The 16,792-nt window shown below is 52.3% G+C and overlaps 2 protein-coding genes across 6 annotated transcripts; both read left to right on the forward strand.

Annotated features, from left to right (window-relative positions):
- The first annotated feature begins 145 nt into the window (after nt 1-145).
- Nucleotides 146-5,765, forward strand: DTX3 (deltex E3 ubiquitin ligase 3). Of its 3 annotated transcripts, XM_066258832.1 has the most exons (6): nt 149-479; nt 1,818-1,879; nt 2,426-2,500; nt 2,850-3,598; nt 4,485-4,702; nt 5,062-5,765. In XM_066258832.1, coding segments are annotated over exons 3-6 (1,044 nt in total). In that variant the 5' UTR covers nt 149-479; nt 1,818-1,879; nt 2,426-2,499; the 3' UTR covers nt 5,138-5,765. The 3 variants fall into 3 exon arrangements, with proteins under 3 accessions (XP_066114928.1, XP_066114927.1, XP_066114929.1); XM_066258831.1 differs by having other exon boundaries at nt 146-483; nt 4,485-5,765; XM_066258830.1 differs by having other exon boundaries at nt 146-479; nt 4,485-5,765.
- A 1,587-nt stretch (nt 5,766-7,352) lies between these two features.
- On the forward strand, nt 7,353-14,355 carry ARHGEF25 (Rho guanine nucleotide exchange factor 25). Of its 3 annotated transcripts, none has more exons than XM_066258833.1 (15): nt 7,356-7,963; nt 8,857-9,071; nt 9,205-9,300; nt 10,240-10,316; nt 10,511-10,577; nt 10,767-10,870; nt 11,068-11,137; nt 11,250-11,339; nt 11,432-11,524; nt 11,719-11,769; nt 11,960-12,037; nt 12,239-12,439; nt 12,575-12,755; nt 13,397-13,608; nt 13,895-14,355. In XM_066258833.1, exons 1-15 carry the CDS (start codon nt 7,867-7,869, stop codon nt 14,003-14,005), a joined length of 1,743 nt encoding a protein of 580 aa, XP_066114930.1. In that variant the 5' UTR covers nt 7,356-7,866; the 3' UTR covers nt 14,006-14,355. The 3 variants fall into 3 exon arrangements, with proteins under 3 accessions (XP_066114932.1, XP_066114930.1, XP_066114931.1); XM_066258834.1 differs by lacking the exon at nt 7,356-7,963 and adding an exon at nt 8,524-8,656; XM_066258835.1 differs by lacking the exon at nt 12,575-12,755 and having other exon boundaries at nt 7,353-7,963.
- Nucleotides 14,356-16,792: the final 2,437 nt, after the last annotated feature.

Below are 16,792 nucleotides of genomic sequence, written 5' to 3' on the forward strand. Positions count from 1 at the left end.
CCCATCCCATATTATTCGTCAAAGGCCTTTAAGCATAAAAATCACAATTGGCTCCGTCTGTCCCATCTACCTAGACGCCACTCCTCACCCACCCATCCACCACCAGGTACCAGAAGCGGCCACGCAGCCAGCTAGAGAACAGGGAGCGGGCTCGGGGAGTGGGTAGCGAGGAGGGTGGTGTCTCTACGGGCTTTAACCTCCTACCCTCAGTTCCACGACGCCACTCCCAGCAAAGACTGGGACGGAACCTCCATTTTTGTTTTGGGGCGGAAGGGCAGGGGCTGGAGGATAGAAAGGGTCAAAGGAAACGGTGATTGTCACCGGAGGGGGGTTCAGCCCTCTTTCCCTTTCCCTCAGTTTGCACCCCCTTTACACTCCCCCCACCTTTTCGGGGTCTCCTCCCCTTGTTGCTAAGGCCCAGACCGTCATCCCAGCAACAGCCTCAGTCATGTGACCGGCAATGGCGGCGCTGAAGAGAGGTAGGTGAGTCCGGCGCCCCCCAAACCCACCGCGCGTCCCCTGGACCCCGCTCACGTCCCCCATGAGCTCTCCGGCTGCCCCTGTAACCTCTCCTCCGCCTCCTTTCCTTGCACACGGCACCGGGGACCCCCTTCACACCCCGAGGATCCTCTTTCTGTCATCCTCCAGCCTTGGCCTCCATTTGGGGGTTCTGTGGACCGCGATCGGCCGACATGCATCCATGCCCAGTGGTGGGGCTCCTGGAGCTCCGTGAGAGGGGGACGTGGGGAGTTGGGTCCGGGTCGTGTCTTGCAAGAGGTCGTGGGGGGAGGGGGGAGCAGCCTTAGTGGATGCCCCAATGGACTCTTGTCCTTTCTGGCTGCCCCTGCCATGGGCCCCAGTCTGGAGGGAGGGACTGGCCTGGTGTCCCAGAGGAATCTGAGACCCAGCAAAAACCGTGGCCCCGCCTCCCTTTGCTGTGCCAGCAGGACTTGGAGCTCAGAACACCTAGGTCCTGGGTTCCCTCTGATGTGTGGTGGGGGGAGGAGGGAGTGTTCCACCTGGATAGATAGTATGAGCTGAGGCTCCAGGATTCCAATTTTACTTTCTGAATCTCAAAATGCATCTGGCCTTGAGGGAACTATGATGGAGGCACAAATGGAGAGCCGCTCCCCTGGAGATCAGTCAAGGAATTGAGGTCACACTAATGGCCCCTCTTAGTATTTGAGCTGCATTTGGAGGTGTTGTAGGAACAGCTCTGTAGCTGAGCATGGCAAGACTCAGGAGAAGCATCAAAGTCCTCCAGTGTAGCCTCTGCGTGAGCCCCACCTCTCTCTAAATACAAGACTAGGTTGCTGACAGGCTTACACTTGGTGTGCTGGGCTTAAAAGCTGACTGCAAGAACTTTGTTTATTGCAGGGCTGCTCCCTCTTAGTTTGCATTCCAAACACTTCAAGCAGAAGAGATTGGGTTGGCTCTCAAGGAAGGCTCCCCATCAGTAGGGGCTGAATTATTTGGGAATCTGGAGCAGGGCAAGGAGTTGGGGAACATAGGAAATGTTCTCGTCCATGTGATCTGAGGGAGGTGACAAGGAAGATCTCCATCTGTGTGAGCTTTTCCTTTTCTGACTTCTCTTATCTCTTCCCTAGGCTTTCTTGAAAGCCTCAGAACTGGGCAAAAAAGAGGAAAACTAGCCTGTTCAAATTCCTTCTTTAGCAACTTGGGGAGAGGCTGGGGATGGACTTCTGTAGGAGAGAAGGAGAGGAACTGGAAGAGGAATGTTTCTTTTGTTTCTGGGCTGACTGGGGAAGATGGTAACATTTGTCATCATAACCTTTTACCCTCCCCTTTCCCCCCAGTCCTGGTCAGCTGAGTGTAGAAACAGAAGGATTTCTGCTGCTATCGTCCATGGGCTTTCAAGGTATCTGCCTCCTGAGGGAACCTCAACTTTCACCTTTAAATTGGTTTCTTCTATTTTATGTTCCAAGTAATCCCATTACCAGTCATTTACACCAGTGGTCCCCAACCCCCGGGCTGCGGACCGGTACTGGTCCGTGGGCCATTTGGTACCAGTCCGCAGAGAAAGAATAAATAACTTACATTATTTCCATTTTATTTATATCTGTCTGAATGATGTTTATTTTTTAAAAATGACCAAATTTCCTCTGTTACACACGTCTAAGGCTCACTCTTGACGCTTGTCTCGTAAGTTCGACAATTATATTTAAAAATACCACAGTTTTTACGCTGGTCGCATAATTTTATTTTGTGCATTTATCTGTCCCACCCTAAAGGCCGGTCCGTGAAAATATTTTCTGACATTAAACCAGTCCGTGGCCCAAAAAAGGTTGGGGACCGCTGATTTACACCCAGGTTCCTATCTCTGTCATGTGGTTGCTGGGTTGGGGCATGTGGGAATGGGGCAAGGAGTTTCTCACTTTCCCTTCTTTTCCTCTCCATCCACCAGGTCACACCACCTACAAGTAGGGAGCAGGGACAGAGAGAGCGCCTGCATGCCATTTCTAATCTCTTCAGGATCAAAGTGAGCAAAATGGAAAGTCAAAAAGTCTTCCATTTACAGAACCCAGTTTTCACCCAGAGCGGGGAGGGGCAGATTGTTTCTGTGACCTTGGGAGGAGTCAAAGGAGAACCAAGACTGATGCTTGGTTTAGATGAGAAAAATGTTATAGAAACTTTTTTACTCTTCAATGGGTACTCAGGTTTGAAAAAGAAGAGGAGACAGAAAATGAACTTGGGGGAGGAGTTAGTTAGGTGTTGTACTTTGAGAGAGCAGAAACAATATAAGGTCAGAAAGGAAACTGATGTAGGAGGCACTGATGTTTGTCAAATGGGGACCCCTCCACCCTGAGTCCTTTCCACCCTGGGGGCAGTGTCGTTCGTCCTGTCCAGAATGGCAGCCTGTGGAGGCACCTGCAAGACCAAAGTGACTGTCTCCAAGCCTGTGTGGGACTTCCTGAGCAAGGAGACCCCAGCCCGACTGGCCCGCCTTCGGGAGGAGCATCGTGTGTCCATCCTCATAGATGGCGAGACTTCTGACATCTATGTTCTCCAGCTTTCCCCACAGGGTCCTCCCCCAGCCCCTCCCAATGGGCTCTACCTGGCCCGGAAGGCTCTTAAGGGGCTGTTAAAAGAGGCAGAGAAAGAGCTGAAGAAAGCTCAGAGGCAGGGGGAGCTCATGGGCTGCCTGGCTTTGGGGAGTGGGGGGGAACACCCAGAGCCGCACCGCCCAGGCCCACCCCCTCTCCGAGCAGCCCCACTCCTGCCCCCAGGGGCACGGGGTCTTCCCCCACCTCCTCCTCCTCTGCCCCCTCCTCTACCTCCCCGCCTTCGGGAGGAGACAGAAGAGCAGGACAGTACCTGCCCCATCTGTCTGGGAGAGATCCAGAATGCCAAGACATTGGAGAAGTGCCGGCACTCATTCTGTGAAGGCTGCATCACCCGAGCCCTGCAGGTGAAAAAGGCCTGCCCCATGTGTGGCCGCTTCTATGGGCAGCTGGTGGGCAACCAGCCCCAGAATGGGCGGATGCTGGTCTCTAAGGATGCCACACTCCTACTGCCCAGCTATGAGAAGTACGGCACCATCGTCATCCAGTATGTCTTCCCACCTGGTGTCCAGGGGGTAAGGAGACTACTGCCTGATCTTACCCTTTGTTTCCCCCGCACCCAGCTCCTTCTCTGATCTAAGGGAGCTGGGGGAGGGTGAGTGTGTTTGTTAGATACAGTGCAGTTTTGCTGTTTCCACTGTATACCTTCCTACTCAATGCCTTGGAACTAGGAGGTCCCTTAAGGCCCAGTTTTTCCATCCCCACAACCCCGGAACACACATGAAAATCGGGTATCAGAGAAAGGAATTAAATACTATTTTCAATTCTGTAAAGATGGTGGCTCAGGCACAGGCAGGCACAGCATGAAGGGATCTAACCCTTCTAACAGAGCTGGGAGTGTTACTTCATTCTAGATTTCTGAGAGGAAAACCTTAATGACAGTGGAAAATTTAAACAGGAGTGGTCAAGAGCCTACAGGTATCTTTGTGCTTGACAAAGTAATTTCCATTTCTGCTTTGCAAAGGGTTAAGGAAGCACTATAGAAGAGTAATAGAGAAATGGAACAGCTTAGACAGTGGAAGAGACATTTTGAGTGTTTTCAGGTAGAGAAGGGAAGGCTAAAAGATAAGTTATTCTCAGTTTTCACATTTCTGCTGAGTTTTCTGGAGAGTAAGGGCCAGCTACCTTCCATCACTTCTGAGACTATTTGTTGCTAAATTGAGACTTGAGAGATGGAGACCAGGAGAAAGAACCTCTTAACAATAAAGACTTTGTCCAGAAACAGGCCCTGCTGCCCAGACCCTAGAGTCTTTCCTTGCCTGAAAGGGTGTCAGCCTGTTGCTGCCCTGTCAGTGTTAGCTGGTTGTGCACAGACAGAAGGTTGGCCAGGATGACCTTCCATTGGCATCATAGCCTCAAGATGCCCAGCTGTTCACCCATTTTTCTTTTCCCTCTTCCCAGGCTGAACATCCAAACCCAGGAGTTCGGTATCCTGGCACCACGCGGGTAGCCTACCTCCCGGACTGCCCTGAGGGCAACAAGGTGCTGACCCTGTTTCGCAAGGCGTTTGACCAGCGCCTCACCTTCACTATTGGCACGTCCATGACCACAGGAAGACCGAATGTCATCACCTGGAACGACATCCACCACAAGACCAGCTGCACAGGGGGACCCCAGCTGTGGGACACTCCTTCATTTCCCTTCACTTGGCTCCTCCCCTTTTGTCCATTTCCACTGAGGGAACAACATCAACCCCTCTCTCTGGGAATCTCCTAACTGGAGAGGACCAGCCCTAACCTATTCAACCATCTCTTCCAATCCAGTTTCTCCCATATTTAACCTGGTCCTGATGTGCCCAGCTTAACCTACAAAAATAAGCTGAATTGGGCTAAGTTATCTTGGGTTTGGACTACATTAGGGGAGGGAGGAGAGGAGCCACAATGGGGTACCCAGAATGAGTGTGAGCATGGGGTGTGGCCATGAGTATATGAATAAGGCCAAACACCTAACCCTGACCCTCATTTCTCTTTGCTCCCAGGTTTGGGTACCCAGACCCCACCTACCTGACCCGTGTGCAAGAGGAGCTGAGAGCCAAGGGTATCACAGATGATTGAAGGACATCTTCTTTGCCACGGCCCCTGTGCCATTCTCCACTAGGACCAAACAGAAGTCTTCTGTTCTCTTTCCCTCTGCCCCACCATACCACACAGTTAGGGACCTGTCTCACTGGGAAAGGAGTTCTGAGAGGGAGGAGGCAATCCTTTCCTCTGCCCCCCACAGGCCAAATGCTTCAGTGCAGTGTGAGCCCCTCCCTTCTGGCAGAAGCTGTTTCTCAGGCTCTGCTCCCCTCCTCCTGTGTACATACTCCCAGTCTTCCTGCCCCCTCCATTGCCCTTGGCTTTTTCTGGTATGTGCTGTGCTCCAGTGACTAAGCTGAGAAAGGACCTGTGTGGAGAGGAGAGGGTGATCTTGGAAGCGCCCCGCCCACTGCTCCACTGCTGAACTTTGATGCAGGGGAGGGGGCATCTAACTTGGTGTGAGCCCCCAAGGAGCCAGCCCCGTGTGTTCTTCAGAACCAATTCTCTATCTACCTTAACCTTGTCCTTTCCTGTGTCTGTTTCTGTCAGTCTGTTTCTCCTGCTCTTCTCTGCCCCCTATTAAGGAGCCTCCTTACCCTGTTCTGGAACCGCTGCCAAACTGTAGCTCTTAATTTAATAAAATAAAGTAAAATATGCAACTCTATGCCATACCTGCGATGTTCTGTGGACCGGTGTGTGTATGGGGGGGCAGGACCTGCTGAGAAGGGGCAGGGGGTGGTGATCAGGAAACCTGTGGGCCTCCCCTGTCTCTCTGCCTGCACCGGGCCTGGGGAAATAGCACGTACTTAGTGGGACCCACTAAGCCCCGGTTCATGCTTCACCGTTGGAATCTGGATTAAGAGGGGTTTGTTGTTGAACTGTGATTGTAGGAACAACCCTACCCCTTTTGAAAAGTTTGGCTGGCGTGGGAGTAGGGGCGGAGCCGGCCAGGGAGTGGATTCGTCTGCAGCAACTGCCCGGACACACGCAGGCCTCAAAGCCCCCCAGCTTCCGTACCCCTGGGTCCTGAAACTTGGAACTGGGTAGGGGTCCAGCATGAAGTCCCCGGACCGCCCCGCCCCTGGCCGCACTGACCGGATACTGGGGGGCATGGGGGGCATGCTGCGCGCATGCGCCCTACCTGGGCAGGCTGGGGTAAGAAATGGCGAGTGTGGTGCGGTTCAGAGTCTTTACAGGGCTTCGGGAGGGCTGTACCCCACATTCAATTTACCCGCAAAAATTTTTTGCGGAGTACTCGCAGAAATCCAAGAGTTTCATTAAGAGGGCTTTAGGCACGTTCTAAGTGAACCGTTCCTTCCACTCCAGCCTTGGCGACCCTTTTATAACAATGTGGATTTTGGCAGCCGGAGAAGGGGAAAGGGGAGGTCAAGGATGGGCGTGAAGGGTGGGTTCCTTATGATCATTCTATCCCCGCAGCTCCCGAAGAGAAGCCCCCTAGGATCGGAGGGGACGGCTCCAGAGTCTGCCTGTACGGTGGGGGGTCAGAGGAGGGAGTGCTAACGTGAGGTCCCCGCTTGGGCTCCGCTGCCGGGTAAGAAACTGACAGTGGGGTGGGGCACAGTTTGCCATCCTGCGCAAAGTAGCGAATTAAAACAACAACAACAAATGTTCTTGTTAGCATAAAGGCTCGCATCTAATTTGGCTGAGACCTCCACACTTCTTCTCGCCCTCTAGTCCGCTGTGCGTCCCCCACTCAACTGGTCCCGAGCCCTCGCAGGCTGAATGTCCCAGCGCCCCACCCCTGGCCCCTCTCCAATCCAGGCTCCAGGACTTCGCCTTAATTGGTGATTAGCTTCGGCCAGAGTCCGGGGCCTGGAGGAAAGAAGAGTCCGGCAAGAGGGCGGCACCTGGGCTGTGTTCCTTACAAAGATCTCCCCATTCTCGTATCCCTCCTGGGGGCCTTGTCCACTCCTGCGCGGCTAGGGACAGTCCCAACCCTAGGACATCTCTGTACAGAGTAAGGCCGCATCCGGGCTCTTCTGCACTACAGAGGCGGAGGGGCCACTCGGGCAGACCCCGCCACCGGGCTTAATTAACCCCCACCCCAGCGCTTCGCAGTCGTCCAAGTCCGAGATGCGGGAAGGAGGGGAAACCGGGGCTGGGGAGCCCAGGATGCTCCAGGATGCTGAGGAGGGGCGCAGGCGTTGGGGACGTGGAGTGGGAACGTGGTGGTGCCCGGGGGAGGCGGAATTGGGGCGGGAACCCGGCCCTGGCTAAAAGGGGAACGCGAGGGAGAGGGCGGAGCTGGGCCGCGGAGGCCCCTCCCCGCGGCGGCACCGCGGTGGGGCCTGTTATTCGGCTCAAGGCTCGGCGGGGACCCGCGTAGCGCCGGTGACTCGGGGAGTCGGCCCCTGTCTTCTCCCCTGCCCGGGCTTAGAACCATCCCCACCCGAGAGGCCGGAGACGGAGCTAGAGAGGCTGCTGCATCCTGGCCCAGCCTCCCCCACCATCTCTCCCCTCCCCGCTGGACATCTGGACCTTGGGCCCCGCACCGACAGGGTTCCGGAAACCCTCCCCACCCAGCTCCGCTGCTGGGCCCCGCGCCGCCTCCCCTGCAGAGCCCCCAGCCCTCTTTCAGACTAGACTTCCGCCAACCCCTGGACGCCCCCTCCCTCCCCCCTTTCCCAGCCTGGAGCGGGGGTAGGGGGGGGGGTGCGCCCTGCGCCGCCCTCGCGCCGCCCTGCCCCCTGTGATTCCCCCTGCATGGCCAGCCCGGGTAGGGGGTACGGGGGGGCCCGGGAGTCATGCGGGGGGGGCACAAGGGGAGTCGCTGTGCCTGTCCCCATGTGATCCGAAAAGTGCTGGCAAAATGCGGCTGCTGCATCGCCCGGGGGGGACGTGGTGAGTGTGAGGTCTCCAGGGCTCAGTGTTGAATGGTGGGCGGGTGGAAGGTTCAGGACTTCTGTATGCCCTGGCCCTATTTAGAAGCTGGAGACTACCTGTGTGGAAACACTTTATTGATGATTTCTAAGATCGCTTCTGCCTCCAAATTTCTAACTAGTTAAGGAAATTGGGGAAGGGGCAGTGCTTTCCTTTAGTCAACTGGATATGAGAAAAACTCATTCACAATCCCCTGGGGCCTGGAACCGAATCTTCAAATCCTTCTACTGAGATGCTACTTCAGCTCTGAAGAGGGATAGGGAGATGGAGGAAGGAGGAATGAGGGGGCCTACCAGGGGCATTTTCAAAAATTGCAGCTCCTCTGTTTCTAAGCCCAGGCCAAAGATAACCCTCATGAGCTCTCCTTACTTGCCCCCTCTGTTGGGTTTGTGCATGTTGTGGTCATGGGCTGCAGAAATCTTTTTATTATAGTGATTACTGCAGTTGGTGGAGGAGGGGTCTGGGGGTGGCAGATGTGTTCTTAGCTTTTCATACTCCCCTTCTCAGAGAATGGTCTTACCCATTGGAAGGAGAAGGGCTGTAGGAGAGCAGATGGCCACCCCCAGCTTCCAATGTCTGCCCAGATGGCTGCCCCACCCCCATATCTGTGCCATGCTCCACATGTTACAGGGGGTTCTAGGCCTGGGGAGCCAGGTATTTACTGTTCTTCCTCCCAAAGGTGCCTTATATAACATTTTCTATCCTGGCCAACTCAAGTGAGGATGGCAAGGGAGTGAGCCATGGAGAAAAGGGGCTGACCATCATAGGGAGGAGGCACTGGGAACTTCCTGGGGATCCTGGGTCTGGAGCTGGAGCAATATCTTCCTCCCGTTTTCTTTCCCCCACCTCATTAGAATCCTATTCCATTGCTGGTAGTGAGGGGAGTATCTCGGCTTCAGCTGCCTCGGGTCTGGCTGCCCCCTCTGGCCTCAACTCTGGCCTCAACTCCAGCCCCTGTTCCCTGGGCCCTCCAGGGCCCATCAGTGGCCTGAGAAGATGGTTGGATCACTCCAAACATTGTCTCAGTGTGGAAGCTGAAGCAGACAGTGGCCAGGCTGGACCATATGAGGTGAGCAGGGAGCACACAAAAGCATGTAGGATAACCATGAAGGACACTGCAGAGAGGACAGATTGGGGGCTACTGGTCAATGAGGAGACATAAGTACTATCCCTGACCTTTGGTACTTGACCTTGGTCCCCAGAACTGGATGCCAGAACCAACTCTAGCCACGGGAGAGGAACTGCCAGAATTGACTTTGCTGACCACATTGTTGGAAGGCCCTGGAGATAAGACAAAGGTATGAAGAAATGAGTCTAGAGTGGCTCCCCTCACTCAAGAGGCATCAATTTGCTTAGTTTAGGATGTTCTTTCCTTTTCCTTTTCCTTTTCCTCCCTCCCTCCCTCCCTCCCTCCCTCCCTCCCTCCCTTCCTTCCTTCCTTTCTTCCTTCCCTCCTTCCTTCCTTCTTTCCTTCCTTCCTTCCTTTCTTTTTCTTCTTCTTCTTCTTCTTTTTTTTAAATTAACTTATTTTTTACAGAGACAGAAAGTGAGTCAGAAAGGGATAGACAGGGACAGAGAGAGATGAGAAGCATCAATCATTAGTTCTTCATTGCGCATTGCGACACCTTAGTTGTTCATTGATTGCTTTCTCATATGTGCCTTGACCGCGGGCCTTCAGCAGACCGAGTAACCCCTTGCTCAAGCCAGAGACCTTGGGCTCAAGCTGGTGGGCTTTTGCTCAAACCAGATGAGCCCGCGCTCAAGCTGGCGACCTTGTGGTCTCGAACCTGGGTCTTCTACATCCCAGTCCGATGCTCTATCCACTGCGCCACCGCCTGGTCAGGCCTTCTTCTTTCTTTCTTTCTTTCTTTCCTTTTCTTTTTTAAGTGAGAGGAGGGGAGATAGTGAGGTAGAGCCTTGCATGCATCCTGACCTGGATCTATCCAGCAACCCCTGTCTTGGGCTGATGCTCAAATCAACTGAGCTATTTTTAGTACCTGAGGCTGATGCTGAACCAACGGAGCTACCCTCAGCACTCAGGGTCGAGGCTTGAACCAATTGAGCCACTGACTGTGGGAGAGGAAGAGGGAGAGAAGGGGGAGAGGTGGGAGAGAGAGAAGTAGATGGTTGCTTCTCTTGTGTGCTCTGACCAGGTATCAAACATGGGACATTTATATGCTGGGCCGACACTCTATCTACATAGCCAACTGGCCAGGGCCTATGTTCTTTTCTTTCAGCCACCTGAGGAAGATACTTTGCCCCAAGCTCCTGAGAGTGAGGAAGAACAGAAAAAAAAGGCTCTGGAAAGGAGTATGTAAGTGTCCACATATTCTCCCTCCTCTCCTCACCACTGTACAACTTCTAGAGGACTGTCCTTCACATATTAGCTTTGAGAATTATAATTTCCTCTGAGGTTGGCTGTAGTAATGAAGTCCAGGAGGGTCTCCTTCTAGTCCAGGAGGGAGGAAATGGCTAAACAAAGGATGTGCATTCCTGCCTTCTTCCCAGGTATGTTCTCAGTGAACTGGTAGAGACAGAGCAAATGTATGTGGAGGATTTGGGGCAGATTGTGGAGGTAACTTCGTTTTCCCTGCCCAGCCCTTGCCCAGCTCTTTCTCTCTGCCCAGGGCTAATTTTAAGATGCCTTGATGCTCCTCTGTCCCACTTTCCCATTCTCCCCCTACATCCTGGACTTATCTGGGAGGGGGCGTTCTCACCAGGGCTGGTCCCACATACCTATGCTCCCACCCCAAACTTCTCACAGGGTTACATGGCCACCATGGCTGCTCAGGGGGTCCCGGACAGTCTTCATGGCCGTGACAGGATTGTGTTTGGGAACATCCAGCAAATCTACGAGTGGCATCGAGAGTGAGTGATAGAGCCCTGAGAGCAAGGGGAAGGGGCATATGTCTGGTTATCTTAGTGTCCCACCCATGGCCCAGAAGATGTTGCCTGAGGAGTGTTTGAAGAACCTTCGTGGGGAACACTACTAGGGCAGACAGCCCTAAGTTGCAGGGGTGGAGATATTTGACCTGCCTCTTCCCTGCCAACCTCTACCTCTCTAGCTATTTCCTGGGAGAGCTACAGCACTGTTTAAAGGATCCTGATTGGCTGGCCCAGCTATTCATCAAACATGTGAGGCTTGAGAGGGTGGGGCTGGGGAGGGGCTTGGGAGTGGATGGGACTCTGCAGATGTGCTCTTCTCCCTCCTCATCCACCCTGCTTTCTTAAACTTTACACCTGTTAGGAGCGCCGGCTGCATATGTATGTGGTGTACTGTCAGAATAAGCCCAAATCAGAGCATGTGGTGTCAGAATTTGGGGACAGCTATTTTGAGGTCAGTGGCTGAGGTGCCTTGGGGAAAGAGGGACAGAATCATTATAAGCAGGCTTTCCAAGTTTCATAGCCACCATGTGTCCCTGTCTCCAGGAGCTCCGGCAGCAGCTAGGTCATCGACTGCAGCTCAGTGACCTCCTCATCAAACCAGTGCAGAGGATCATGAAATATCAGCTCCTGCTCAAGGTCAAGACCACCTACCTACCTGTTCCCTGGGTGCACAGATGGTTGGGACAGCCCTTTCCTCAATCATCTCCCCAGAATTCCTAAGGCTTCCCCCAGACTTCCTGGGGGTCTTCACCTGTGTCCTTGGGGTAGGTTGTGAGAGCTTCTAAAGATGTCCTCATAACTTCCCTGAGCATTTCTTTTCTGTGTCTTAGGATTTTCTCAAGTATTATAGTAAAGCTGGGATGGCTACTGAAGAGCTGGAGGTGAGGACTTCTAGGTCTTCCAGGACACATCATACTCACCTTATTTCTCCGGGATTTCCTCAGATCCTTGGGTGGTGTAGAGATGTCTGCTTTTTAGGGAGAAGCTGGTTGGGGGTCAAAACAATGTCTGAAGTCATAATGTGGCTCCTTCCTAATAAAGACAATGCTTCTCTCTTTACCCGTGTCCCAGCGAGCTGTGGAAGTCATGTGCTTTGTGCCCAAGCGCTGCAATGACATGATGACTCTGGGGAGACTGCGGGGGTTTGAGGTAGGGTGACAAAGCAGGACACCTGAGGCCCGGTGCTCTTCTGCTCAGTGTGAGTACTCAGGACATCTTCATGGGGAACTGTCCTGTCCTGGTGCTGACCCTCTGATGCTTGAAAGTGTTAGGGGAAGGAGGGAGGAGCAGTTTGCCCCTTTTCTTGTTTTTTGTTTATTTTTCTGGAAGACCACTGTCCTTTGGTTCTAGGGCAAACTGACTGCTCAGGGGAAACTCTTGGGTCAAGACACATTCTTGGTCACAGAGCCCGAGACTGGTGGGCTTCTCTCCTCCCGGGGTCGTGAGCGGCGTGTCTTCCTCTTTGAGCAAATTGTCATCTTCAGCGAGGCCCTGGGAGGAGGAGTGCGCAGTGGAACACAGCCTGGATATGTGTACAAGAGCAGCATCAAGGTGGGGGGGACTACAAGGGAGAGGTTTGACTGGGATGGGGTGAGGCCTCTGAGAGTATGTCTGACTCTTGGAGGGGGCAGGAATCAGAGAGGGCCTAAAGAATTTGGGGGCGTTATCTCCTGTTTGCCAATCCAGGTGAGCTGCCTTGGACTAGAGGGGAACCTCCAAGGAGACCCTTGCCGCTTTGCCCTGACCTCCCGAGGGCCGGAGGGTGGGATCCAGCGCTATGTCCTACAGACTGCAGACCCTGCAGTTAGTCAGGCCTGGATCAAGCAAGTGGCTCAGATCCTGGAAAGCCAGCGGGACTTTCTCAATGGTGAAGCTTTCACTCTCTCTCTTCCACATACCCTTTGACATCCGGAATCCCTCACTGCCCAATCTCCCATCCTTGCCTTCTGACCCTGGCTTCTCCTTGTCCCCCTTCTCACTTTTCCACTACTAGCTCAAGAATTGGTAACTCAGAATCCCCTAGCCCAGGGGTAGTCAACCTTTTCATACCTACCGCCCACTTTTGTATCTCTGTTCATAGTAAAATTTTCTAACTGCCCACCGGTTCCACAGTCATGGTAATTTATAAAGTAGGGAAGTAACTTTACTTTATAAAATTTATAAAGCAGAGTTACAGCGAGTTAAAGCATATAATAATAATTACTTACCAAGTACTTTATGTCAGATTTTTGCTGTTTGGCAGAATAAATCTTTATAAAACAACTTACTATAGTTAAATCTATCTTTTTATTTATACTTTGGTTGCTCCGCTACTGCCCACCATGAAAGCTGGAACGCCCACTAGTGGGCGGTAGAGACCAGGTTGACTACCACTGCCCTAAAGGATAATTTACATGGATGATAGTCCTTTGGAGGGAGGGTAAAAATGGGATGGTGGCCTGAACAGAGTCCTGAGGGAAAGGACCTGGCTCTGTGGTAACCCTCCTTTTGTTCTTCTCTTTGCCCCAGCATTGCAGTCACCCATTGAGTACCAGAGACGGGAAAGCCAGACCAACAGCCTTGGGCGGCCAGGAAGACCTGGGGTGGGAAGCCCTGGGAAAATTAGGCCTGGAGACCGGGCCCAGGTCAGCACACAGACACCCATCAATGGCTCTCTACCCTCCCTGTTGCTGTTACCCAAAGGGGAGGTGGCTAGAGCCCTCCTTCCCTTGGACACACAGGTATGAAGAATGGTATTCCCTGACTGTAGGGGTGGAACTGGGAGGGTCTCTCTTGTTCCAGGATCCCCAAATACCTCTCCCCTATATCATTCCTCTTCCACCACCTTCCTTTTGTCTGCCCCTTTCTACTTCCCATCTCTTACCCCCCTCCCTCCACTTTAACTGATGGTCTCAGGTAATCTAGTGTTTGGCAAGAGGTGGCTTTACTTGGGGCTTACACTGTAAAGACAGGAGTGAGGGTGGATTCCTGAACTTTTTTGATCCTTTAACTTGAGTTTTTCTTCAGGCCCTTAGTGACATCCCCCAGAATTCTCGTGACTCTTCTTCAGTTCCTCCAGTTCCAAACACCCCTCCCTGCCAAGCCAGACTTGCCAAGTTGGATGAAGATGAGCTGTAACTGGTGAAGGTCATGGGGGTGGTGCTGACCCAGCCACTCTCTTCCCCAAGGAACTTCAGGGCAATCTTCCTGGTACTGCCCCAGAAATCCCTTCCTCTGGGTGTGTCTGGAGGTGGGCAAGGCTGGGAGTACTGTCCGTGTGGAGGAGGGAGCCTAAACTCAAAAGGACTTCTGCCCGAGGAAAATGGGTTCCTTCAGCTCCCACCCTGTGCATGCATCACACATCCCCCCCAAAACGAGGAGACGTGGTGGGTGGGAGGGCTGGTGCAAGGTTCAGACAGAAATTACTGCTTTTGTTTTTTATTTTGTTTTCTTTTTCTGTTTTCTGAGAATAAAGGTTTGTTATATCAGTGAGGCTGCTGCCTTGGCAGAGGGAAGGGAGGCTGCAGTAGGGGTAGGTGGGGCAGAGTGGTGTGGAAGAGATGAGCTGGCCCTCGAATTGGTTTGAGCAGGGGTCTGATGAAAGGCAGAGGGCACAGCTATAAGGTAAAAGATGTTACTGTGTCTCTCGTCTGCAATTGTAGCATCTCTCAGTCCAGACCTGGGGCTGGGGCCACTGGAGAACCCTAGGTCCTTGATGAAGCCTCCCTTTACCCAGCCCTTCTGTCCCTCCCATCTGGCCTCCATTCCAGACCCCATTAGAAAACCTAGTGGTGTGACTTTCCATCATTCCCCCAACACCCAGAGGCTAAAGCACCAAATGCCCAATGTACCTTTCTTTCTGAGGCTTCTAATGTTCAACTGAGGGAAAATGGGAAGGTGGAGAGGATGATGGGGGCTATGGCTCCTTCTGGCTCTGCATTTCCTTATTTTGCTGTCTGAGAAGTCATAAGGCATATCCATACTGAGAAGAAATGGACTCCTCTTCAAGCCAAAGAAAGGGGTCTTCACCCTCCCAACTTCTGGTACAGCTCCTGGAACAGAGAAAGCCAATGTGCAGAGATCCATGTCCATATTCCGTCTTGGGTACTTGGTCATCGGTGTGTCCTCTGTGTCCATTTGTCCCCTGGGCCTGGTCATGTGTACTTGGGCTTCCTCAGCAAACAATAGACTGCTGGGAGGGGGGTGAGAAGGAACTGGATCCTCTCTGTGGGCCTGAGTCCCTCCGGCCAACAATGCGGGGAAAGGCCCCTTGGGGAGGAGGGCAGGACATACAGCCCAGATAAGACTTCTGGGGAACAACAGGAGAAATTGGAGAGAGAGACACACCCTCACTGTACCCTGCCGTAGGACTTTAGGGTCATGAACTGAGGACCAGAGAGTGATGGGGAGGAGTGCTGAGGGTTCTTATGAAGGGAGGAGGGTATGAAGTAAACAGGATTCTGGAGCTCAGAACCTCTATCTCTTTAGGGATCACAGGGGTACATGATATGGGTGACCCTTTTGTGCTTAATTTAACCACAAATGTGCTTTTGAGTACCTATTTTATGAATTGCTCTTTTTTGTTTGTTTGTTTTTTTAAATAAATTTTTATTTTAATGGGGTGACATCAATAAATCAGGGTACATATATTCAAAGAAAACATTTCCTAGTTATCTCGTCATTTAGTTCTGTTGCATACCCATCACCCAAAGAGAGATTGTCCTCCGTCACCCTCTATCCAGTTTTCTTTGTACCCCTCCCCCTCCCCCTCTCCCTCCTTCCCTCCCCCCACCCCCCCTAACCACCACACTCTTGACCATGTCTCTTAGTCTCGTTTTTATGTCCCACCAATGTATGGAATCCTGCAGTTCTTGTTTTTTTCTGATTCACTTATTTCACTCCACACAATGTTATCAAGATTCCACCATTCTGCTGTAAGTGATCCGATGTCATCATTTCTTCTAGCTGAATAGTATACCATGGTGTATATGTGCCCCATCTTCTTTATCCAGTCTTCTATTTTTTTTTACAGTGATTAAAAGCCTTTAAGCAAACTCTTGGCCAATACAGCAAGAATCCATAAAAGAGTAGTGTCCTTAACATGTTCACCAAGTCCAAGCTGGCCCCATCATCATGCCAAATCCCTGAAAAATGCAACCCAACCACAGTTCAGTCTGTTAGGAGCTGTCACAGGGATCAGGAGTCCAGGAAAAGTCCACATCCAGGAAAAGTTCGCATGGCACTGGAGTTGTCACCATTCTATACTTTGCAGCTCATGTCCAAGTCCCAATGACCACTGCTTCTAGCTGGTAATGATTCAGGTAGACTGGAAAAGCCATCTGCAGCATGTGTGGATATGGAGCTTCTGTTCTCCTCTGCCTGGAGAGATGAGACCAGGTTGCTTTTCCCTGGAGCTCTGCAACTGTGGCATGGTAAAGAGAACCTTGGGATACACTAAGCAGTCTCAGTGTGGCTTTTTCAGTGTTCCTTGGTTGAAGAGTCCTCTTAGTTTAGTCCAAAGTTGGTTTTTCCAGATGCTAGTTCTTAAAATTAGTTTGTAATCCACTTTGGTTCTGGGAGGTAGATGTTGGTATGTCCGCCTATTCCAGTGCCATCTTGTCTCTCCTCCTGAATTGCTCTTGAATGTAATAAATGGTTGAATAGTGAATGGAGCATCAACCTGGGACACAGAGTACCCAGGTTTGAAACCCAAGGTCACTGGCTTGAGTGCAGGCTCACCAGCTTGAGTGTGGGATCACTGGCTTGAGTGTGAGATCATGGACATGACCCCAAGGTCATTGGCTTGAAGCCCAAGGTTGCTGGCTTGAGCAAGGGGTCACTCACTCTGCTGTAGCCCCCCCCCCAAGGCACATATGAGAAAGCAATCAATGAACAGCTAAGGTGCTGCAATGAAGTTGATGCTTC

This window comes from Saccopteryx bilineata, chromosome 2 (genome assembly GCF_036850765.1).
Source record: "Saccopteryx bilineata isolate mSacBil1 chromosome 2, mSacBil1_pri_phased_curated, whole genome shotgun sequence".
Lineage (NCBI taxonomy): Eukaryota > Metazoa > Chordata > Mammalia > Chiroptera > Emballonuridae > Saccopteryx > Saccopteryx bilineata.